Source organism: Electrona antarctica, assembly GCF_951216825.1.
Source record: "Electrona antarctica genome assembly, chromosome: 3".
Classification (NCBI taxonomy): domain Eukaryota; kingdom Metazoa; phylum Chordata; class Actinopteri; order Myctophiformes; family Myctophidae; genus Electrona; species Electrona antarctica.
The window spans coordinates 34,409,361-34,434,639 of record NC_136808.1 but is presented as its reverse complement, the minus strand read 5'-3'; the positions used below and the strand labels follow the sequence as shown (position 1 = coordinate 34,434,639).

Sequence of the window (25,279 nt, the reverse complement as noted above, 5' to 3'; positions counted from 1 at the left end):
ACTGAACCCCAAATTGCTCCCGATGTGCTGGTTGGTACCTTGCATGGCTTCCGCTGCAATCGGTGTATGAATGTGTGTGTGAATGGGTGAATGTAATTCACAATCTATGTAAAGCGCCTTGGATAAAGGCGCTATATAAATGCACCATTTACCAATTATTTACCATTTATAAAGACTAATTAAGTTTTATTTAGGGCTGCCTCCTCAGAGTCAATGATTCAAATCATCTGTTAGAGAACCCTCAGTCGACTGAGATTCTTTGAGTCAAGCAGTCGTTTTTGTTATTAGTCCCGATAGCTCTGAAGGGGATTAGCTTAGCTTTGTGGGACATCTGTAATTCTTCAGTGATGTTGAAACGAGAGCTGTCACCAACCTCTTGAAATGCTTTATAGAGTTCAGCGTGTCAGACCTAGCGTGACTGGACACAACAAATATCTCTCTATTTTTCTTATTGTTTTACTTTCATATGAAAGTAGAGAATCATAGCTACACAATTAGATGGTGTTTTTATAGATTCACTTAATAGCTTAATAGAACTTTAGATTTTTTTTTAAAATATATACGTATTTCATCCTGTGGGGGAAATTCAGTTTTAGCTTCACCCAGCTGAGTGCTGGATGATAAATCATTTATAAAATGATGCAAAGGTAACATTAAAACAAAGTATTTCCTTGCTGATAGTAATGAAAGTATTCCATAAATGTTGTGTTAGGCACTGGCAGACACTGTCGCCTCGGAAAACAGTAAATGTTGATCAAATAGAATCAATTTTCAATTACGGCAATGTATATTTCTGGCTTCAAATGTTTTCAAAAAGATCCTTGAGAGCAATGTTTAGTTCTACATGACATATAGTGTGTTTGTTTACATGGTTGTCATGGATACGGCACAAAATCAACCAACGCAAATTGATATATCTAGAAGGTAGACTGCCCCACCTCCGCAGCTATTCATTTCAATGAAAGTTGCTCAGAGGCGTTTGACGCACACTGTACGCTGTACTGTTCAGTTTCTTATTGTTTTTCCTTTATTTATATACCACATTCAATCTTTCAGTCCCTATACTCTGGGCATGTCATTCTTGGTGAAAATGTTCAATAGTTTCAGTAAACAAATTCAATCTACAAGCTTGTAGATTGGATATTTGGGACTAGGGTTTAAATAAAATTCTAGTTAAAAATAAGTTTTTCAAATTGATTAGAAAATGTTGCATTCTTTGACAAAATATGTCAGCAATCGGTGGTCTAGGACTCTCTAAAATTGAGCAGGTGCTCTGAGCCTTTGATTAGACAGCGGCCTGTTTTAGAGCCAAGCGGTCATTATCAAGAAATAACCCACCACATGACTTCAGCGATTGACCAATCAAGCATTCAACCAAGCCGTGTAAAAGGCAATATTATGCACCTTAGCCGTCTAGCTGGTCCAGGTCTTGTCTCCGCCTCTGGCCCCTGTCGCTGACTACGGTCTCCAGGCGGGTCAGCCAGGCTGAAGGACGAAGCGGGCAGGGCCTCTTCAGAGCAGGAACACCCTCCTCTTCCTCTGCCTCTGACCTGTTCTCGTCTTCCTCTCGCCTTGCAGAGCGTCTCCTGTTGCTGGCCTTGATCATGTTGTTGATCTCGTGCAGGCGCTGCCGACGGAGGTGGGAGCAACGGTATGATTATAGTTATGGAGTTTTCATTCGTTTTAAGTTTTATTTGGTTTTGCCTTCACGTTTTGAATTTCAGATAGTTTTAATTTGTTTATAATAAAACATAACACTACGGTGGCAAGAAATGCCAGTTACATAATATTACATACTACATACTACATACTAAGTAACTGTACTGTAGCTACAGTATATACATTTCCTCTGACTTTGGTAAAAGTACATTAAAATTAGCTACCGCTGAAACCCTGAATGCCCTACTTACTGTATGTAGGTATTTATTTTTATTGTGTCGCAGCTGAGAGAATAAATGTCGTCTTTATCTGTAACCTTTCCATGACTTAGAAACAAACTGTATTCATTATATCACACATTATATTCACACATTTTACGGTTCGCTTTCTCTTTATTACAATAAATTTGTACATAATTTATTCATAATTTGTCTCATGAATCACTGTCATTACTAACAGCATGATCACTTCATAAATCCTCAAGTAATCTGGGTCTTTAACGCATCATATTGTGTGTCAAGTACAATTGATGTGTCCTGTCTCTCATCCATTATTATGACCTTTCCTCTATTTATTTTGAACAGAACATGTGCTGAATATACATGTCTGTACTGTAAGGTCACAATGACCTGTGTCTGTGTCAGTGTCTGTACTGTAAGGTCACAATGACATAGCACATGGCACTGTTTATCTGTACTGTAAGGTCACAATGACCTAGCACATGGCACTGTTTATGTGTACTGTAAGGTCACAATGACCTAGCACATGGCACTGTTTATGTGTACTGTAAGGTCACAATGACCTAGCACATGGCACTGTTTATGTCTGTACTGTAAGGTCACAATGACCTACAGTAGCACATGGCACTGTTTTGTAATTTTCTAATTACCGGTCTGGCTGGGTACTTCTGGGTATTTCTGAGCATCCTGTATCTCAACTTATGTTTTGACATACAGGATGCTCAGAAATTGCCACCAACCAGCAACACTCTGATTCAACTTTGTAACTTTCTGTCACTCCGTTAGGGAGGATGTTGATGGTTTGTCTATTTCTGACAACAATGTAGATGGTCAAACATCATACTTGGGGGGGGAATTGGTCCTATTAGGGAAATGGACCTTGTGATGCCGGTTATGAATGTTTCTGTGATGTGAAAAACACTCAATAAACTTTTGGCTTATACCACCTTGCCTTATTCCACCATAACCGCCCTAGGCTCAGTGAGCCGTTACAGAATGGGTTCCCGGACGAGCCCCCATTCTGTAACGGCTCACCGAGCCTAGGGTGGTTATGATGGAAAAAGGCAAGGTGGTACAGTAGATGCCAAAAGTTGTTTGTTTCTTACTTTTGTTGCTTTCATTGCTTTTTGGGTCCTGCTCAGCCTGATCACATTGTTCACAACTTGTAGCTCATTTATTGTTTCACTCTGTATGCCACAACAAAGTAAGAAATAAACAACTTTTGGCATCTACCACCTTGCCTTTTTCCATCATAACCGCCCTAGGCTCGGTGAGCCGTTACACTGCCGATATGTTCAGTTTCTTATTGTTTTTCCTTTTTTTATATACCACATTCAATCTTTCAGTCCCTATACTCTGGGCATGTCAGTCTTGGTGAAAATGTTCACTAGTTTCAGTAAACAAATTCAATCTACAAGCTTGTAGATTGTGGTCTAGGACTTTCTAAAATAGAGTTCTGCATCAGACATAAAATGCTGGCATCGGTCGGGCTCTAGCCAATAACCACGATGTAGCACTCGCTCTCATGTATCATTGATTAAACAACACAACAAAGACAAGACAAACATTTAAGAAAAAAAAACACACAATATGTATGACGTGCTAATAATTGAATGTCATATATATTGGGGGTTTTAAATGTTTGTCTATGTTGTGTTTTAGATTTGTTATTTTGGCAAATGCACTTGACTGATTGATTGATTGATTGATTGATTGATTGATTGAAGAATGTATTAACAGTTTGGAGAATTACAGTACATTTCAAGCACAACTCAATACAAAGACTAGCTGTTAACTGTGGACGACACCATAAAGCATTACACTTGTTTACAATAGGGTCCACCCTTTTCAATTAATCAGAACATTAACATACAAATATACACTTCTATATAATAAAAAACAGGAAAATCATCATAAAAGGACTCCGAAACTTTGGAATGTCACATCTGTACTGTGTGAGACGTACGGTGGCACTGACCGTAGAGGAGCTGCGGCAGAAGTAGTAGTTGAGTGCAATTCGTGGGTAGGTAGAAGGGCTGGAGGGGATGGACGGAGCCGAGGGGCTGGGTAGAGCAGAGCGGCCGGACGGAGCAGAGGGGCTGGGTGGAGCAGAGCGGCCGGACGGAGCAGAGGGCTGGCCGTCAGTGTTTAATGGTGTTATGTAGAGGGTGTGTCTTCTGGAAGGACGGCGTCTTGGAGGAGCTCCTTTCTGTTGTCTGGGGAATGGAGTCAGGGGAGGAGTACCGTCCTGCGAGGAGCACATGCAACATTACTGAGAATAACAAATATATTGTTGCTGTCGGGCAGAAACCTTACATGTTTTGCGCTGTGCACACCGCTCTAATGATAAGGACAGCAGCAATACGGCTGGGTGACCTACAGTGGCACTGTTGAGCACCCCAAAGGGCCACTCACAGTGAGCACCACAACTATAACAATAAAAGGTATAACTAACAATAATACAGTACAGTACAGTACAGTACAGTACAGTACAGTACAGTACAGTACAGTACAGTACAGTACAGTACAGTACAGTACAGTACAGTACAGTACAGTACAGTACCACAATAAAAGTATAGTTGCACCGCTCTGTTCACAAGGGTGTGATTTTTGTAAATTAATGGCCTACTTGATCATACTACAGCGTCACACAAACGCACCAAAAAGTTCCAAATGCAATCTGCCAATTTTGCTGTTTTTGGATTTGAATCCTGAAAAGTAACCCCCGAAATGTATTTATTTTTTAAATTGTGATACCGATAAATAAGAATACTGTGTTATTTCCATTGATCCAAGCCAGCTCACAATCAATTGATTGATCATTAAAAATAAACATCACATGCTCTGAAAATGCACACAGCCCAGCCACGCCACCCAAGTGGTTAAGAGGTCAGATGGGTTCCAGTGGGCCCTGAATAATCCAGCAAAGGTTGAGAACCACTGAAATAGATAACTATCAAATCAAACAGATCTTTGCCTGCCTGTGATGCCTGCGGTAGTTAGGAAAGAGTTGGATTGTAGTGTTTTGACGTTCACTTGACCTTCTTGACCTATTTTCCCACTATCTGCAATGATGAGTTTTTCCTTTGTTCAGTATCATTAGCCCATTTGCACTGCATCCGAGGTTTTCCGTCTGGGTCTCTTGTAATATAATTTGTGTGTTTTTGCGCTGGTTTGCGCTGGACTATGGTTGCCAGGACATAGCCTAATGGCCTCCTCCTAAGTTTCACAGAAACCACAAGCCCTGTGTGAACTGATGCGCTCAACTACCCACAATTCCTCTGCTCCCTCTCTGTGTGTGTGTGTGTGTGTGTGTGTTTCTTTTTTTTTTTCTTATGTCAGTTGACAATTTGACATTGTTGTCTAAGAGGCATTTAGTTTGCCTGTATATCAACTGCGTCTGCAGCGCCCATGGGGTGATTGAAAAAGTTTAATTGACATCCACAGAGTCAGTTAAGATTTGTTCCTGGACCAATGGCCCGGGTCCAGCAATGTGTATCCTTTGACAACATCATTTGTAAACGGTTTTATTTATCCCACGGAACACTGACTGAACAGAACACACACGCTCGGCTGCTTGCTTCTCGTTCTCGCAGACAATTCAACTAGCATACAATAGGCCTACATTGTTATACTGTACCCAGTGGTTCTCAAAGTGGGGTACAAGCTTGGAGAAGTTCCAGTGTGACCCCACTACTCCCCAGCAAAAGTAGTTAATATATAATCATTTTAACCACAATCCATCTATAACCTATTTATTTTTTATTTTTTTGAAAAATATCGAAAATGTTTGGAAAATACAATGTTGAATAATTTTGTCACAAAACCTGTTTTATTATTGTTATTATTATTAAGCTTACCCCAGCTGTGGCTTGAGAAGATGGGGAAAAGCGAACAGCGAATGGTTCGATCTGTGATATGTAGACATTGTTGTAGAAATAGATGAGGTTTCCTCTCTCCTCCTGATCAGCTGTGAGATGCCTGGATGGTGTGGTGGGAGTGGGGAAGCTCTCTCTGCTGTCTGTGTTATTTAGAGTCACAAAGAATTGCTCTTGAACCTGAAGGTAAAGTAATGTGCGTCGCAATAAAAAATAAATAAATGCTGGGAACATTTTAAAATGAAAATATGCCATGGTGAGTAATAACACATTCCATACAATCTTGTCCTGAGATGGTGATAACAATATTGCGACCGTGTAATACAGTATGTGGTTATTTGTGACAATTTTGTCAAACTATAAATGTCCAATTCAGGCATTTACTGTCGCAGACGCTCCTATCCCTTGCTTATTTGCAATGCAGAAAGTGCCATGAAGATAAAATGCTCTAAATGTACTACAGTAAGGCTATACTGCATTTGTATGCTTATAAAATACTTACTCCCAGCAGGATAATTCTCTGCAACTCTTCTTGAAATCAACACATTTCTGCAAACCTATGGAAAGGCAAGTCAGAAAATCTAAAGTCATAGAGGTTGTAGATCTGCTATAAATAAAATCTTAAAAACGTATGAATCATTTCAACGAATGACAAAACAGGAGTCCAGGGTTTAAATGGATAGTTCACAATTTTTTAACTTAAGTTGTATGAAATACTTGCCATTAATATAGTGGTTGCAACTATATGAATTGATTGCCCGAGTCCCGTGATGGTAGTTCTGCTCTGGATTTGGTGAATATTAACTCTATCTCTACCGCTAGCTGTTAGCATAAACCCCAGTTCCAGGGGCCAGCATACACGTTCACTTTAAAAAGTCGGAGTTTGCCCGCCCCCCACTATACACACTCTAGTATCATTGGAACACGCACACACTCTTTACCTCTCGTCAGAAGCTTTTACATGGCGGCAGCGTCGCGGTACAAAGGCACAAATTAAATCCGAAATGTGGATAGCAGAAAATCCACCAAGGACAGCGATCCAAGAATCAGAGTTATGACGGTTTGAAAATCCTCCTTTCAACTGCTTTGCACTGTGAATATATTTGCAATCCCATAGTTAGAACGGTAGGGCGTTGCTATATATAGGAACCGGACCAATGTTTCCGTAGGCATCAACCATTATATAGACGGAGTATACGTTGGGGTACGTATATATACGGACTTGGGATATGACGCCACCTAGCGGGGAAAAAAGAGTTAAAAGGATCCCTGGCTAATACGACAAATATGCCTTAAAACATTATATTTGCCCTCTACAACTAAAATAAAAAATAAAAACACCTTAAATATTTTATTTCTTTCAGAAATGAAGAATCTTTCACTCAATAGGAACTGCTCCTGTCGCAAGTTGATGATGTCATATGTCCATGTGTGGTCTAGCCCTATGGAATGTACGGAATGCATATGTTAATAAAAACACCTTAATACTTCCTAGGTATAATATGAGCATCAATGCAATATTTTAAATACTTTTTATTAGCATGTGCATTCCATAGGCCTGGCTCACACATGGACATGACATCATCAACTTGCGGCGGGAGCCGTTCCTATTGAGTGAAAGATTCTCTATTTATGAAAGAAATAAAATGATTAATGTGTTTTAATTTTTTAATTTTAGTTATAGAAGGCAAGTATAATGTTTTAAGGCATATTTGTCTTATTAGCCAGGGATCCTTTTTTAAGTAGATCCGGGCATTTTATGGGGGGCACTGGGGCGACGCAGTAAAAGTTAATTTTCTAAAATATTAGCACAACTTTCGTTCAACTTTGACCCCTCTATCACATGGAACAATTTTTTGGGCGTAGTGATATGGACACAAAAAACATAGTTCTGTGTGATAGAAGGGTAAAAAATGAACGAGAGTTGCACTAATATTTTAGAAATAGGTCAACAATACAAATTACGCTAGTTTTGTGAATTCATTTACTTTTGACCGGAATACTTAATATTTCACCAACACCAGACCAGAACTCCCACCACAGGACTCGGGCAATCAATTAATACAGTTGCAACCACTATATTAATGGCAAGTATTTCATACAGCTTGAGTTCAAACATTTCTGAACTATCCCTTTAAGTAAAGAAATTCTGAACTATCCTTTTAAGCGTCAAATGACGAATCGCAAAAATAATTGTAAATTCATTTTTTTTAATAGTATAATAACATGCCCAACATAGTGATGCCAGGTCAAACGTTTGTAAACTAGCGGGACAGAAGCCAAAAGGTGGTCACAAGATATTCACAAGATAATAAGTTTATATTTAGTGTGGTTGCCCTAACAGGGCAACCAGACTATTGTAATCGTAACACTTTCTTTTCATTTACTGGAGTAACCCTAAACTTTGTATCACTACTCCTCCCACAGTTTTGACTGTACGCACTTGAGCCATATGTCAAATTGACCGGCTTCATCGGGAATGGTGTGCTTGTATTTTTTTAAGGGAAATGTTATATAGTTTAATTGATATGAATTTATTAGTGATTTAAATTTCCCCATTGACATGAATGGGAAAGTGCGAAAAATAACATTCAAGTATTTTTTCCTCGGAGACTGTAAGGGCTATAGTTACAAAACTTGGAGGCTAGGTTCATAATAATTACTAAAATTAATTAACTTATAATGTTATCGGTCGGCCTCATGGTGGCGCTATAACAGCCCACTTTACGTTTTGGCTTATAACTCTTGAACCGTAGGTCGTAAAATCAAAATATTTTTTTCCCTAGATTTCTTGGGTCATGTCGCATCTCCCCATATAGGCCACGCCCATTTGCGTCATGATAGATTTTCCGCCATTTTGAATTTTCTCCAAAACACACTTTTGGCTCCTCCTCCTACATATTTTGTCCAAATCTCACAAAAGTCGGCACACATGATCTCCGGACCCATCCGATTAAAACACCAACTGCAGAATTTTGGTAGTGCGTATCGTTCGGCCGTAATCGTCGTCCGAAGATAGTAGGAGGGGCCTATTTTACAAAAAATGCCATAAATCACGAACGGAATGTCCGATCCAGCCCAAATTTGAATCACATGTCGCGGGTGGTTCAATCAACCATGTACCAAAAGCAATTCTATTTTCATCCATAGGGGGCGCCGCAAATGCGAGAAATTTAACCGTTTGTCGCAAAAACATGATTTTTGGGGGATAATTCCCCTCCGAATTACTTACGCATGATCGCAGGGGTGACGTGACATTGTAATTGGCTGGCAATATCAGTGGGAGGGGCATATGTAAGCCACTGCGGCAACCACACTTTGCAATTTTTTAAAATTGCGACCTTTCTAGTTTTCTTTATTGTTCTATAATTGATTTGCCCTGAACTTTATTTGCCCATGTACGGGCATAACGTAAAAGCTAATTATCTTGATTGTGCCGGAACCCTTTATATTGTGTGGTTTCATTGAGACCCACAAGCGTGTAACACCAACACCTCCGCTCAGTGACGGGGCGCTTGGCAGTGTCGCAAGCAACACAGAGACAATATTTGGCATCTAATCATTATATTCGAACATTGGGTCGAACATTGGGTATTGATTTATTACAGTTTGTTACAGTATTTTGCTGTATGTTCCTGGGCACTTGGACTCCACCTCATTCCATTTGGTCATACTGTATACAGGTTTGTTTGTTTTTAATTTTATTTGTACGTTTATGTACATTTATGTTGTACTATGTTTGTTTTATGTTCCATTATTTATGTGCGTCTATTGTTTATGCTTTGTTTTTGTACAGCTTTATGTTGGGTTGTTTGCCTGTAGCGCAAATAAAGCCACCAGTGTACAGAACAAGCTGTGTCGTTTTTGAACCAAGAGCAGTGATACATATTGCTTTATTTGGTAAATTGGCTGCTGATTTAGGTTAAGTTAACGTCTCTGTTGGTGTCAAACTGTTAATTTTCAGGATTCAAAAAATAAATAAAGACCAAAAGTATCTCTTACGCTGTTGCTGCCATGGGGTTGGGTTTTGTAACATCTCATTATGTGCTTGAAGGGAATGTCTGTCCTGGTAATCTGTGAAAATACACATAAACAAGAGTTGATATATAATTATCTACAAATGATTCATCATCATTTGCACTAAATGCCACCCACTCCTTTTTCCTCTCACTCTATTATCTCATTATAACCACTTAAACCCTTTACTTCTCGCTATTTATTTATTTTTGTTATGAAATGAAAATAAAAACGTGTTGTGAAGCGCACCCTGCACATGACGTAGACGGCACACATCAGCAGCTGGTCCAGGTGCCTATCCAGCATGAGTTGGGTGCAGTGGACCAGCGAGTGTTCAAAACATGTCCAGATCTTCAGACGCAGCTCATCTCCGATGGCAAGCCTGGAGCACAGATCCCTCAGACGCTTGCTCATCAAGCTGTACACCTGAGAGAGCAGTCACAACACATCAGCCACATCCTTTGTAATCTCTCAATCTGCCAGCAACACTGTGCGAAACGTGTAGTGTTGTTGTTCGTAGGAATAAACACAGAATCCCTCCTCCATAAAGGGGTGCTGGCAAAGGAGGTGGTGCCCCCAGAGGTAAAAACAACCCATTTTTCCAGATTGCATCCTTTGTGATAAGCTGCAAGTTACTGCACTTAAAAAGCTGAAATGCATAACTTTATTTTTGAGTGGTGCAACCACTCCAAGGAACAGCAATGTCCCTATGTCCCTATGTCCCGATGTTTAGAGTACCAATAGGGGGTGCTGTTGCACCACTCGCTTCAGACTGGTCTGATTTGTATTTAATGCAGTGGTTTTCAAACGTTTTGCTGCAGGGGTCATTGAAAATTAAAAAAATAAAATAAAATAGAAAGGTTGACAAAAACTTTTTCTATTTATTTATTTATTTTAAGCTGAGTTAATTTAACTCTGAGAGTGTACAAATTGAACCAAAATGGTCTCCTATCGGTTCATTTGGTTCCATTTGTACACTCTCAGAGTTACAGAACCGCTCCATTTGGACCCCTGGTGGTTTCCTGGAACCCTAACAGAGTTTGCAATGAATAAAAAGTGATTTTTAACCAGTCTGGAGGACAGAATACTATCTAACAACAGTGGTGGTTGGAGTTTGTGTCCCTGTTCTTCTATTAAGACATCAAGATCCTGTGGTAGGGTAGGACTACCACACCTGGCTCACAAGGGGTATTGCATCAAAGTCTAAATACAATTTATCTTCTGCTCAAAATGAGCTGTTCCTTATAACATATAATGATTCTCAAACTTTTCAGGCTGTGACGCCCCAAAATAATCATAATGTAACTGGCGACTCCCACCCTGACAAGCACTTAGTGAATTGTAGGCGTTGAGACATTTCATTTAGTTTAATTCGGTTCTACAGATAAATATTGTGAAAATAGCCGATCTATAAGCTCACTTGTAGATCATTTTCACAATTACTGCCTCTTTCTTAGGTTGTAGATCGGCTATTGTTGTCTCTTTCTTAGGTAATATTTTTTTATAGTACAGTTTGTTGATTACTTGAGACAGTAATGGTCTTATTTAATGTATATATTTTCCAATTTGGTCTATAAAAGTGAGAGAGTAGACATTTCTGTCTGGGTTTCAAATCCCAGGTAGTGCATGAAAGTAAAGGACTGCAGCTTTAGGGCAAAGAGTATAGAATTTGTTAAATAATTTGTTTTAGATTAATTTGGTAGTGGATGGATGGTACACCAGATCAGAGAGGTCTGCAAAAAAGGTCAAAGGAAAACTCCATTTCATTTATGTCTTTGTTATTGGTTGCTATTAACCTACTTGACATGATCTGATCTTTACAGTTTATAGTTCCAAAACTTGTCTTATGCATACAAATAAGTTCTACGCTTTGCATAGACTGTGCATTACATTCATCCATTCACACACACATTCACACACGACCCCGATGGCAGAGGAAACCATGCAAGGCACCAACCTGCTCATCGGAAGCAATTAGGGGTTCAGTGTCTTGCTCAAAGACACTTCGTCATTAACTCCCAGGATCGAACTGGGAACCATCCAGGCGCTCTACCGGCCACTCTACTCTACCCCTGAGCGGTTACACACCGCCATTCTGAAATCCACTATTCTGACGCACCGCCATTCTAACGCGCTCAATACTAACCCTGTCCCTAAATCTAACCACAGACGTGGAAGCCAAATAGTCAGAATGGCAGTGGGTCGGAATGCCACTCTGTTCCCCCCCGAGCCACTTAACGATAAGTTAGATGTTGGTGAGCCAGGACTGGAACCTACCTTGCGAAGGAACAGACAGAGCTGGGAGCTCTTTCCCTGTGGCATCATGGTGTCTGCATGGATTGAAGCAAAAATAAAAGTCCTAATTTTTCCGGGATTTGAATTGTAAAACAGCGTGAAAGTATCAGCGCTGTGTTTCATAAACAATTAGCACAATAAGTAAAAGTATGATTGGTAACCATACGGCCAACCAGTTGAAGAAATTGCAAATTGAGGCTTTAACCTTTGCTTTTATGAAATACCAGAGATCACTGGGTGCGTAGCGTTAGTCCGACGTCCCAATAATCCAACATTACTAATACTAACCCTATAATCTAACCCTAACTTAACCCTAACCGCACGCAGAAGCCACAGGTGAGTCTTAACGTAGGCTATATGTCGGACTAACGCGTGCCCCCCAAGATCACTAGGATTTTCGGGGAGACTATATACTAATAACCAAAAATAGGCTATCAACAAGTTACAACGCATCGCAGTGCGACACGTTGTGAGCTTTGTACATAGCCTATTTCCCTGCGTAACATGCTGGATTCTATTGGAATCCGCCATTTGTGGTGCTGGATGTCAGCTTGCAAGTATAAACCAGACATAACCCAGTGAGAAACAGTGAGGAATGAGAATGTGTACCATCTGTGTTTGTACCTCCAGGTTGGTGTTCAGGACAGGTCTTTCCAAGGTTGTGAACCACATCATTTGGATCTTCAAAATGTTTGGGAAGAATCACCTGATAGGGATGAGAATAATAATAAAAGAACAGTGACACCTTAGGTCACTGTGCAGTATTTGCGTACTCACGCGGGCGGCGGACATGAAGACATACATAGGGACCCACATTGCTGTTCTTTGGAGTGGCTAGCACCACGCATAAACTGTAGTCTGTACTGTACTGTAGTGTGCTGTACTGTTCACCATACTGTACTGCACTGTACTCTGTACTGTACTTTACAGGATCTGTACTGTACTACTCGTACTGTACTGTACTACTCATACTGTACTGTATTACTCAACTGTCTTTTTTTAAATAAATGTTAAATAGCTCTATATTCTGATACTCATTGCTAAAGAGAGCTCTCTTAATCCGTCAGGAGAGGACATACAACTTTTTGAAGCTTTAAAAGAGATTGAGAGTTTCCTTCATTGAGACAAAGAGTAGGAAATCTGAGAGATAAACGGCATAAAGGAGACAGGAGGAAGTGTGAGACAGACCTACAAGGTCATGTGTGACACCCGAGATTATACTGCAAAACTGACGGAAACATATTTCTTTATAAGTGATAGGTATGTCTGAGTGTGTGCAGAGATGTGTAGAGTACCACCAATGAGGGGCAGCACTCGAGTTTTAAATACATTGTTTTAAATGAGAGCGGCACAAATATCAGCAAGGTTTGTGTGCAACATGACAACTGTTTTAAAGTATTGTACAGTAACAACTAAAGTCTCTGTAAAACGATCTAACATAAAGTGATTTAAGATCATTGCCTTTCAGTCACTGAAGTGACTGAAAGGCAGTATTCTCACGATATTGCAAAAACTCTTATTGTGCTCCTTCGAGACGTCAATATAATTATGGGCCCTGATTGGTGTCCCACAGGCCAAATCTGGGCACTGGCAGATGTGTCTGGTTTCCAGGCTAAATGATTGATAGTTAGGAACAAAGTGGTGTCTGTACAAAATGATCCAAAATGCCGCAGCTCGCTTGGTCTTCAACCAGCCAAAATTCTCACATGTCTCCCCCCTGCTCCGCTCCCTGCACTGGCTCCCGGTCGCTGCCCGCACAGAATACAAAACTCTGATGTTGGCATTCAAAGCAACCAAAGGTATGGCTCCCCCATATCTTGCCAGCATGATTGAACCCTACAAACCCTCCCGCGCACTCAGATCAGCCAACGCAGGGAAGCTGGAAGTACCCTCACTAAAAACGCCGGGACAACGCTCCACACGTCCCAAACTCTTCTCCCTTCTGGCCCCAAAACTGTGGAATGCACTTCCCAATCAGAACTGCAGCATCACTCCCGATCTTCCGCCGTAGTCTGAAAACCCACCTTTTCAGACTCCATCATGGCCCATAGCACTTACCCTACCCCCCTTAGACAGCACTTCTTAGACTTATATAGCATTTGAAACAGACTTATAGCATGTCATGTAGACAGCACAATAAGTGCATTGTATGTAGTCATAGCACTTCATAGTATATATGTACAGCATAGTATAGCATATATGTGTAGTTTATATGTATAGTGTCATTATATAGATATGTTCTAGTTATAGTTTATATGTATAGTGTCATTATATAGATATGTTCTAGTCACGTTCTTAGCTTACGCATGTTTCGCGATAAATGCATTTTTACATATGTGATGTATTCCCATGCTTTTTGTTCTTGCTTATTGTAAATCGCTCTGGATTAAGAGCGTCTGCTAAATGCCTAAATTGTAATTGTAAATTGTAAATTGTACACACACACACACACACACACACACACACACTCACACTCACACTCACACACACAGTTATACATGTGTCTGCTACCAACCTGTTGGCAGCCAGGGAGCGGGGCCTGGCTGTCTCTGATGCTCTGCCACAGGGGTGAGTCAGTGGTCCAGGCCAACACCTCTACAACCTGCTCCTCCACCACAGCCAGGTGTCTGACCACGGTGGCCTGCAGGCTCTCTTCAGCCCGCAGCAACAGCTCTATCACCTGGAACAATGCAGAGGTGCATGTATGAGTGGATGGATCCCCATTTGTTGGCTTACAGAGTCGGTCATAATCCAGGACCCTGATGGTTCCTTGACCCAGAGGAACCCTTGGCATAACTCTATCTCTGATCCCTAAACCTAACTTCTAAATGTCTAATCGTAAACCTAACCCCGACCTGAATCATTTCCTAATTGTAAACATTATCTCTACATAATGGGACATGTGGTCCTCACAAGTACAGTATAGTGATACAAACACAAACACACACACACACACACACACACACACACACACACACACACACACACACACACACACACACACACACACACACACACACACACACACACACACACACACACACACACACACACACACCCCGTAAAAGTGGTATGGAGGCAGGTTGAATAGGTGGAGGAGAGCAGGGAAGCCTCCTGGCAGGGACAGCTCATACAGAACCATCTCCAGGCAAGCCGCCACCAGGGAACGTATGAACAGCTCATTTCCCACAGTGCCCTGGTAAACACACACACACACACACACACACACACACACACACACACACACACACACACACACACACACACGCACACACGCACACGCACACGCGCACACACACACACACACATACACACACACACACACACACACACACACACACACACACACACAAATTCCATTATTATTATTATTATTATTATTAACATACAGTAATTTATTGTTGCTGTCCGCAAGCTTGAAACATGGTGCAAAGTGGAGCGTTTAGAGCTTGTAGCCTACTGTTCCAGTAGATCTGCTACTTTTGCCATTTTTGAATTTGAATCCTGGAAGTAACAGTTTTGGACAATGAGTTTGGTTTATACATATTTGACAAATGAGCCTGTGACACAGTAGAGATAGAGCCTGGGTCTGCCTGGACTTGTCTTCCAGTTAAGGGGGAGTTTTTACATTGCCACTGTCACTAAATTACTTGCTTAGGGGTGGTTCAATGTCGAGTCTCTGCTCTATGTAAACTGTAAAGTGTCTTCATGAGACAACTTGTTGTGAATTGCCACTTTAATAAAAATTTAATTGAAATAGCTTGGGGTAGCTCCCCCAGTGCAACACGCAGTTCTAAGTGGTCACCATGAGAGGGCATCAATGAGTAAAAGACTCACCGAAATGTCATTGACCCTGAGTCTCTTCTTCTCATGAGTGACGGTTGCTTCCAAGACCCTGTAGAATAACACTTGAGTCTGACGGGAGATTCTGGCTGCCATCTCTGACAACAACAACAACAACAACAAACATATGAAATAAAACATGGGATATGAAACAAAGATTTATTTATGTTTAATGTTGTTTAATAGACATTAAGATTCAAGTGTGTTTAGTGTCACAACAAGGCCCGAAATTCCAGTAAGGCATGCAGTGGTTCTCCCCCCCCCCCCCCCCCCCCACACAGGTCCTTGAGGGGTTTCAGGGGGTCCCTAGCTATTAATGATTGGTAACTCTTGACAGTGTACAAGTGGTCCATTTGGTTCCACTTGTTCCACTTCTCAGAGTTGCTACAGGATGAAACACGTTGTCTGCCTACCGTTTGTCCGGATGCTCCCATTTCCAGGCTCCCTGTGATGATGCTGCGTAAACACATGCAGCATGTGTCTCAGTGTGGTCCAGACGGCCTCTGTTGAGTCTCTGGAACAGGCCCTGTACAGTATGGGGGGAATGGTACATTCTTCACTTTCTGTTGAGTCTCTGGAACAGGCCCTGTACAGTATGGGGGGAATGGTACATTCTTCACTTTCTGTTGAGTCTCTGGAACAGGCCCTGTACAGTATGGGGGGAATGGGACCTTCTATCAAATTTGAAAGCACTATATTTCTAAAACATTTCAAAGATTCCATTTCAGGCAAACATGTCCACCGTAAGATGAACCTAAATAGGTTTGAATGGGTTAGAGGTGTAAGTATGTAGGACTAGTAGCATGCCAAAGTTTGTGCTATTGCCATTGAGAATGCATTGGGCGTTTAAGTTAAATAACTCAGAAACTACAAATCATTTCAAAGTAAAAAGTTCCAGCATTTGTCTTCACAGTAAGCTGAATTATAAAATGTGTGAATGGAGTTTCTAGGTGATAGGTTTGAAAGCACTATATTTCTAAAACTATGAAACATTTCAAAGATTTATTTTCAGGCAAACATGTCCACCGTAAGATGAACCTAAATAGGGTTGAATGGGGTTTCTAGGTGTAAGTATGTAGGACTAGTAGCATGCCAAAGTTTGTGCTATTGCCATTGAGAATGCATTGGGCGTTTAAGTTAAATACGGGGAGGACATATTTTGACAGCAAACTGCCTGTCATATTTTCTCCCTATCCCATGGCCCTTCCCCCAGGTACATTATATATTGAAACTATTTTCAGCAATGGTACACTTATTTTTTCAGTGGGTAGACCTTGTTGAGCTGGTCATTTTGAAAGTAGATCTCATGTCATAAAAGTGTGGGCACCCCTGTTCTAGCCCCTAGGATGACCTGAGGCCCACCACTTAAAAACCACATGCTACGGTGCCCAAATCTGAATTTAGGTGCTCAAATGAACTCAAACTGAAGCAATTCAGTAAAGGTCAACACTTCCTCCTGGGTCATTTTAGGGGCTGGGACCTCCAGTAAAAGGCCTAAATACTCTCCAAGAGTTGTGGAACAACATATCAAGAGAGTGGAGTGGTAGGCCCTTGGATTGACCCAGGACCAGTGATTAAATGTACCTCACTGAAAAATAGCAGATCTACAAGCTCGTAGCGTGGCACTCGGTGCCGCACTACGAGCTTGTAGATCTGCCCAAAGTTGAAGGGCTTCAACCTTGGGTACTGGGTAGCTGAAGTTGAAGCTCTGCCCTTCAACTTTGGGCACTTTTACATGTAGGCTGACCCAAAGTTGAAACAGTTGCAAGGGGGACATCTTTGGGCATGGGGTCCTCATCGTTGGATATGTTGTTCCCACAACCAAGAAGAGTATTTTACCCTTTACTGGAGGTCCTAGGCCCTAAAATGACCCCATGAGGAAGCGTTGACCTTTACTGAATTGCTTCAGTTTCAGTTCATTTGACCACCTAACTTCAGATGTGGGCATAATTACACCATTGCTTCAGTTTCAGTTCATTTGACAACCTTCTTTCAACTTTGGGCACTTTTACATGTAGGCTGACCCAAAGTTTTTTTTACGTGCCATTGAGCCCCATTATAAATGTATGAAGCATAGATTGGCATCAGGGCTCTGTCCTTCCCTGTAACATTAACATTTTAGTTTAAATTATAAGCCAACTAGAATTACAGGGAATGAATTAAGACCCCCATGCAGGCGGATCTAGAATCAGGGCCAACAGGTGGATGCTGGGGAGGCGGTGGGATTTGCAAAACTTCATGAGCAGCAGGTTAGCAGCAAGCGAGGCAGGGAGGCAGCAGCAGCATGAGCCACACAGGCCAGGGTGCCGGCGAGCCTCTCCGTGACGGAAACGGTGGAGAAATGAGAGTTACCGTGTGGGGGTGCTCGGAGGGGGTCCCCGGATGGTCCCCGGAACGAGCATGCCCAGGATCCCCATGAATCACACCCGTGTGAAGTGAGGGGTGCTCTTATCAATCATATATACAAGATATATGAAATGTAAGATGACAACTGAATTTATGTGATATATATAAGCCCCGAGCTGAATTAAAACAGTTGCACTGTGTTTAGAAAAGTCAATTTGCTCGTCCACATAAATTATCCTTTCATTGTCAATGGCAAATGTGACACGTGTTGTATACGAAAAGCTGTATATAGGAGGGGCTAGCGCCCCTCAAAAAAAGATATGTATTATGTACAGTAAAATGCAAAATAATTGCGATTATCTACAAACCAGACAGACGATTATGTAATAATTGTTGTGAGAGGCCTATAGTCCCAGTAGTATTCATATGAAGTGATAACAGCCTATAAAATAACACTAACCTGAACTCGCTAGCCAGAGTATCGCTGGGGCCGATCCTTTGCCCTCCCAGCATGCCCTGCAGCTGGGTTGCCATGGTGACCTCTCACTGCTGGGTGGGGGCGGTGAGGAGGAGGGACGTGCACCTGCACAAGGAACAGGAAACAATGGTGCATTAGGCCTATTTAAAGCCACACACACAACACTAACTACACAGTAAAACTGACCCTAATTGACCACATTTGGGCAGATGTTTACACTGGAGGAATGTCAAGTTCTCTCATAAACAGGTGCAAGTTTCTGAGCCGATATTTCACTTGACAATACACACCTTCCATATGGTTACATGATCATCTCTGTCGGTGGAAACCTCATTATGTCCAAAACGTACAATTTTGGATTTAAATAAAATAATAATCACACCCGTGTGAACTGAGTGGTGTAAGGTCTTATATAGACTGATCAGCTGTGGTCCGACGTAATGTCTGACGTAATGAAATCACACCCGTGTGAACTGGGTGACCATAGCAACCATGCTCATTTTTTGGTACGAACAGACACGTAAACGTAAACCATGCTCATTTTTTGGTACGAACAGACACGTAAACTAACAAAGCCAGTTGTAGGAGTGGTTTACACCACTCAAAAATAGCAAATGTACGGTAGCAGATCGACAAGCCCATAGCGTGGCACGTAGCCGTAGATCTGCTACTATGGATGCTTCCGTGTGAAGCTCTAGTATGATGTTAAGAATACATGAACAAAATACAAAAAGTTACACATGGATATAAGAGGTTTCTGTCCGACAGCAACAATATCAACCTCTAACCAACAGAGCTCTAAATCTCTATAGGTGCATTTGTGTATCTGTCCATGATATACTACTTAAATCAGTGGTCGCAACTTCGCAAGTACGTTTGGACTCGAGATTTTTTTTAAGTCATTAGATGGTGGGACGGAACATAATCAATGGTTCATTTAAGAACTGGAACTTTGACTGAGCATCTTATGCAAATGCAGTTGCTGCAAAAATTAATAAAGGTGTGGTATAACTCTGTACTGATAGAACTGCGTGTGTAATGGAATGTTGTACAAAGGGCATATTTAGTTCTTTAAAGGTTCAAACAGAACATCTGGAGACAGACAGACTCCCTTTCGAACTGAGATAAAGAAGCTCTTTCATAGTATAGGAGCTCAAGGTCTCTTGATATGGAGAGAAACTTTATGAAACAGCTCCCTGTTATTATGGAAATACGTTTTTTTTGTGTTATGCTTTTAGCCTGAATGTCTGACTGTACCTTGTTCTGTTTACATTTTTGACTAATAAAGTAATCAATCAATCAGTTCACTCTGAAGATGAATTGTTCATGAATGAAGGAATGAATTAATGAATGAATGAATGATTCTTCAGGTGGTGGTAACTATTCCACAATCTCCGAATGCTATATATAGCTGGAACTACACCTTCCAAAATCCGAGTAAGGAAGCTTAGCTGCTATTTCTGTTCACGAAAATATATTTTAAAATATCTTTACATTTCATTGTTTTATTTCCTTTTCTGCTGAGCAACAAGCTATACTGTATATGCTTAGATGATTTCAATTTATATCAGGATAACGGTTTCCGCTTTTTATTTTACTCATGATAGAGCTTCCGTTGCTCCAGACTGTATGACAGAAGCATTTGGAAATGTCGAGAGGCAACAGTATGGCATGGGGGTAGATTCTCTATTTGGACGTTGTGGCCCAGGGGTTCTGAAACATATTAAATTCAAGGAACCCCAGTTTGATATGCACATTTAGGTCATGGATGTAGGTCATGGACACCCATAACTGAGTACTTGTACACTATGTAACTACAAGATCTGTAATATACTCTTGTAGTACAGACCTATTAGGATAAATTTCGTTCCAATCCAAACTATCAGTCATTTAGCTGGGGACCCCCCTCGAAGCCCTTCAAGGAACTCTGGGGGTCCCCAGACCCCACTTCGAGTATACTACTAGCCTATAAGACTGTCAGACTCATTACATTATATATTTTGTAAACTATTTACTAAATGATTTGCCTGGCCAGATATCATCTCTGGGGGGCCAGTTCTGGCCCACGGGCCGCCTTTTGGTTAACACTGCTGTAATCTCTCTGTCACAGGGTTATTTCAGTTCAGGTGTCCTCATCGACAAGACTAGTAAAAGGAAGTTATAGTGTGTGTGTGTGTGTGTGTGTGTGTGTGTGTGTGTGTGTGTGTGTGTGTGTGTGTGTGTGTGTGTGTGTATTTCCCTAGCTAACTCTTTTCACTGTTTTAATGTTTTTATTCCTTAGCTTTTAGTGTTTTTAATAATAATTTTGTTGTTGTGACAATGATGGATTACCTGTAGATCACGGGGTCCAAATGTCATACTACTGTAGCCTATAATAAATAAAGTAATGGTGGAATCGCAATTTTAAAGTTCAGGATTCAAACCCTGAACCCTGACTGTGACAGTGCCATGCTCAACCCGTTGACATGCACAGTAAAAACAAATCCTGTTAATGTATCAATTGTGGCTCAGAGAGTGAAATTCTTTACACATTTTGTATAAAGTTCACAGTTTAAATGGACAGAGGATTTTACTGTGTACAGTATTGCATGTCTTGTCATTATGTCAAGGAAACGTACAGCCCTCTTCTTATAGCTCTGCCCCTCTGCAGTCCATCCAGAATTCTCAGTGTTAACTCTGAGAATATCATAATAATTAGTATTATCCATTTGTATACTCTCAGAGATACAAGTAGATAAAGACTGATGATTTTATTTCTGTGTGTGTGCCATTTGTCATTTCAGCGATATCGGATGTTGGGAATTGCTTTGTTGCTTTATGGCGGCACTTAACGTGTCAGCTGCTCTGGATTAAGTGGGCGCAGCACTTCAAATGTAACCATTATAATACAGGCCACGTCCTCTTCCTGTTTGTAGATAACTTCCTGTACTCTCCCAGACAGACAGACAGACAGACAGACAGACAGACAGACAGACAGACAGACAGGGGAGACAGCGTTACTGTACACCAAGATGACTTGCTCCTGTCTGCTCTCTCTCTCTCTCTCAGGCCCCTTTTCCACAGGTTGGTTCCCGATGGGAACCGGTTCAGTTCTTTTTGGTTGAGCCAGGGCTTATCACCATGAAACTTCCCCAATTGAGTACTTACACGAAGACAATGATTTATTGTATTACATTTTTAAATATGCAAATGAGGCATTATGTAGGAAAATATGCAAAATAATCAAAAATATGAAAAAGCTACTAGTGTGGAAGGGTTATCAAACTTATCATGTATTAATGTACTTGTATTGATACTGTAAACAATTTAATATTGGTCTAGTTTTTCCCACAAATGTTGGAGCTCTGGCTCATGGACTAAGAACCAAAAAGAACTGAACCGGTTCCCATTGGGAACCAACCGGTGGAAAGGGGGTCTCAGTGTTATGGTTAAATTAGACCAAACAATCCTTTAGCCACAGTGAGATTTCAAATCCGATCAGAGGTCTCCCACCACCCGGGGTGCCCAGACACCGCACTCCAGTTCTGAGTAGGACTCTAACCTCCCTCACCATCAAGCTAATCATCGCACTTCTCTTCACCAGGCCAAGCTGTCACTCATCATCAGATGCCTACGTCACAACGAATACTTATACTACTAATTTGGTGTATTGTAGGTACTCCGAAATTGTAACTTTTTATTTGAGAAAACAAAACTAGGACATTTCTTCCTAAATTCCAGTTCCTGGTGTCGACTCCTTTAAAGGTATAGATATTCTTTTACTCTAATATTTTCCCGCTTATTTATGATTATTCACTTTAATGTTTAAAACCCTTCTACCAAGTGTTTACTTTTTCTAAATGCTGCTTAACAGCTTTTCTATATTGGTAATGACATTTTACTGGTGTTAAGGCTTTAAATGCCTGTATGATAAAAGGGAATCTGAGTTTTTTACTCGATTACATTTTGGTAAGAGGCACTTTGACAGCCACTGGTGTGTTTCCCTCCCTGCATATTTGGTCAATGGGCCTTTTGATGCCCGCCTTGAGTTTTTTCAGTATCTGATTTGGATTTTCATTACATTTTGGCGATAATGCCTTATTCTATGGTCTTCTGAATATTATCAAAATTAATTACTTTTTGACACATCCATTTTTGTATGTATCAACAACGCGTCGCTTCGTGCCACGTATGTGAGCTTGTAGATCGGTTTTCACTACTTCTTAAACATTTGCTTTCTAATTTACTAAATTTCTTTGATTTTTCTTTTATCTTCATGACATTACTGGGAAAGAAATTGGGAATGTCTTTTGAAAATGTTTTGAAATAATTAAAATCACACCCGTGTGAAGTAAGTGGTGCAACGGCGTGTGGGCGTCCCCGTGGAACTTCCAGACCCTCAGGAACGCGCCCAGGGTGCCGGCCCGGTTCCGGTGAGCCGCCCGCGTCCGAAACGGTCGAGAAGTGACAGAGTTACCCTGTGGGGGTCCCCAGGGGGTTCCTCTACTGTACTGTACTTTACTGTCACTGTCACTGTCACTGTACTGTACTGTACTGTACTGTACTGTACTGTACTGTACTGTACTGTACTGTACTGTACTGTACTGTACTGTCACACCCAAAATCATCACAGTTAATGTGTGTGTGTGTGTGTGTCTATTTTGTGTGTGTGTCTATTTTCGTGCTCAGACCCAGCCAGCCAGCCAGCCAGGGACAGACCCAGGCAGCCAAGCAGCCAGGCAGAGACACACAAAGCTGCTTAATGAAGTGGTTGCACCACTTCTAAACTAAATGTAGAAAACTAAAAACAAGGGGACCCATAAACATGTGTGCCGACCCAGTGTTTGGGAAGCAGTGTTGTACACAGTGACAGAACCATGGCACCAGAATAAGCCACTGTCCACTTTGTGACAGTACAGTGCAATCTGGAGTGAATCATCCCTGATGTCAAGTAAGGGCAACAGTACACTGCTGCTACTACCACACTTGTTTCAAATAGTCATTCAAAATCTGTTAAAGTTAAAAATGTTCCACACCACAGCACAGTTAATCAGAGAATAATTAAACCAAATACAAAGGAGAGGCAAAGAAGATAAATGAAAGTAAATTCGTTTTTGCTTGAGAGGGGTGTGTGAGGTCTCTTTCAACAACCGACTCACACGACCTGCCATCTGTCAGGAAGGGTAAAACAACCTGTTGCCTGATGATGTTTTTCATGTTAAAGACTAAAATAGACCAACTAACACAGATGACAGGCCCAAAGGCAATGCAGTTACTACAGTACTTACATGTACAAATGGAGTCTTGTTGTGAGTAAGTGTGCCTTCACAGAAAGCCTATTGTAGACCAAATACAGTAGTAGTGTCTCCTTCACAGAGAAGCCTCTGTGTGCAGGGCAGTATGTGTGTGGTGGTGGAGGAGGAAGAGAGAGAGAGAGAGAGAGAGAGAGAGAGAGAGAGAGAGAGAGAGAGAGAGAGAGAGAGAGAGAGAGAGAGAGAGAGAGAGAGAGAGAGAGAGAGAGAGAGAGAGAGAGAGAGCATGCAGGCAAGCAGGGTGCAATGGTTCTGCAAGGCAAGCCTGCAGGAAGTTCAGCTGATTGGCCTACAGAAGACATGCCCTGACTTGTCATCTGCATGTGGTTGCTATGATGATAAAGCTCCCAGTGGGCCGGGGAGGAGGCGGAGGTGACTCAACCGGAGGGCAGGGTTACTGAGTAGCTGTGATGCAGCAGGATGGATGACGCAACACAGCAGGGCAGCAGGGCCTGCGATTATGATGACTGGAGGAATGATAACAAAACCATTTAGCACCCTGTTCAACTCCTTCTGTTCTGGGCTCTATACGCAGTGCTAGAAGACGGGCTGTGAGCCACATATCACTGTTATCATCGAAACCTCTTATCTCCATTACCTTTTTTCCTACCTTTTTCAGATTCAGATTCCTTTATTTGCCATTGTGTATACACACATAGGAATTTGTTTTGACGTTGACATGTGTGCGTTCAATTCTTTTTTTCACAAACAACACAACAACCAACAGACACAAGACAACACTGTGCAGGGATAATAAATATAAAGTGCAGAGTTATAGTTCATAGTGCAATAAAGTTCCCGGTGTCAACGTGCCGGTGTCACTAGGGGGCAGGGGTGGAAGGGAAGCCAGAGTCATTGAGCAGCCTGACTCAGAGTCATGAGTCTCTGAGTCAGGCTGACTCAAATGGCCTGGGTAAGGCCATTTTTTCCTAAATTAATGCCCTACTTACTTATACTATAGCGCCACGCAAAAACATAAAAAGTGGCAGATCCACAAGCTGTTACTTTTGATGTTTTTTTAGTTTTTTTTGTAGATGCTACTTTTTGTTTTTTTGGACATAATGGGATTTCCACCTGACAGAGACAATATTATGCATATATAAAGCAGTGTTTAACCAAAAAAATATATAATTTCTTTTGACTAGGCTTACCAGTAAGATGCCGCGACCTCGCCCTAAAGGGCACGTGCACGCATCCGCCTCGTTGATGGCAGACTGCTGGGTGAGTGCTGGC

The 25,279-nt window shown here is 41.4% G+C and overlaps 1 protein-coding gene across 2 annotated transcripts; it reads right to left on the bottom strand.

Annotated features, from left to right (window-relative positions):
- Positions 1-1,036: 1,036 nt before the first annotated feature.
- LOC306920135 (retinoblastoma-like protein 2) lies at positions 1,037-24,147 on the bottom strand. 2 transcript variants are annotated; one of them, XM_079496767.1, is made up of 14 exons: positions 24,023-24,147; positions 18,738-18,860; positions 16,345-16,457; positions 15,926-16,029; positions 15,147-15,284; positions 14,604-14,768; positions 12,698-12,794; positions 12,071-12,123; positions 10,043-10,219; positions 9,779-9,850; positions 6,279-6,333; positions 5,759-5,919; positions 3,877-4,146; positions 1,037-1,627 (listed from the first exon to the last, which is right to left on the bottom strand). In XM_079496767.1, exons 2-14 carry the CDS (start codon positions 18,809-18,811, stop codon positions 1,406-1,408), a joined length of 1,701 nt encoding a protein of 566 aa, XP_079352893.1. In that variant the 5' UTR covers positions 18,812-18,860; positions 24,023-24,147; the 3' UTR covers positions 1,037-1,405. The 2 variants fall into 2 exon arrangements, with proteins under 2 accessions (XP_079352893.1, XP_079352894.1); XM_079496768.1 differs by having other exon boundaries at positions 12,713-12,794.
- Positions 24,148-25,279: the final 1,132 nt, after the last annotated feature.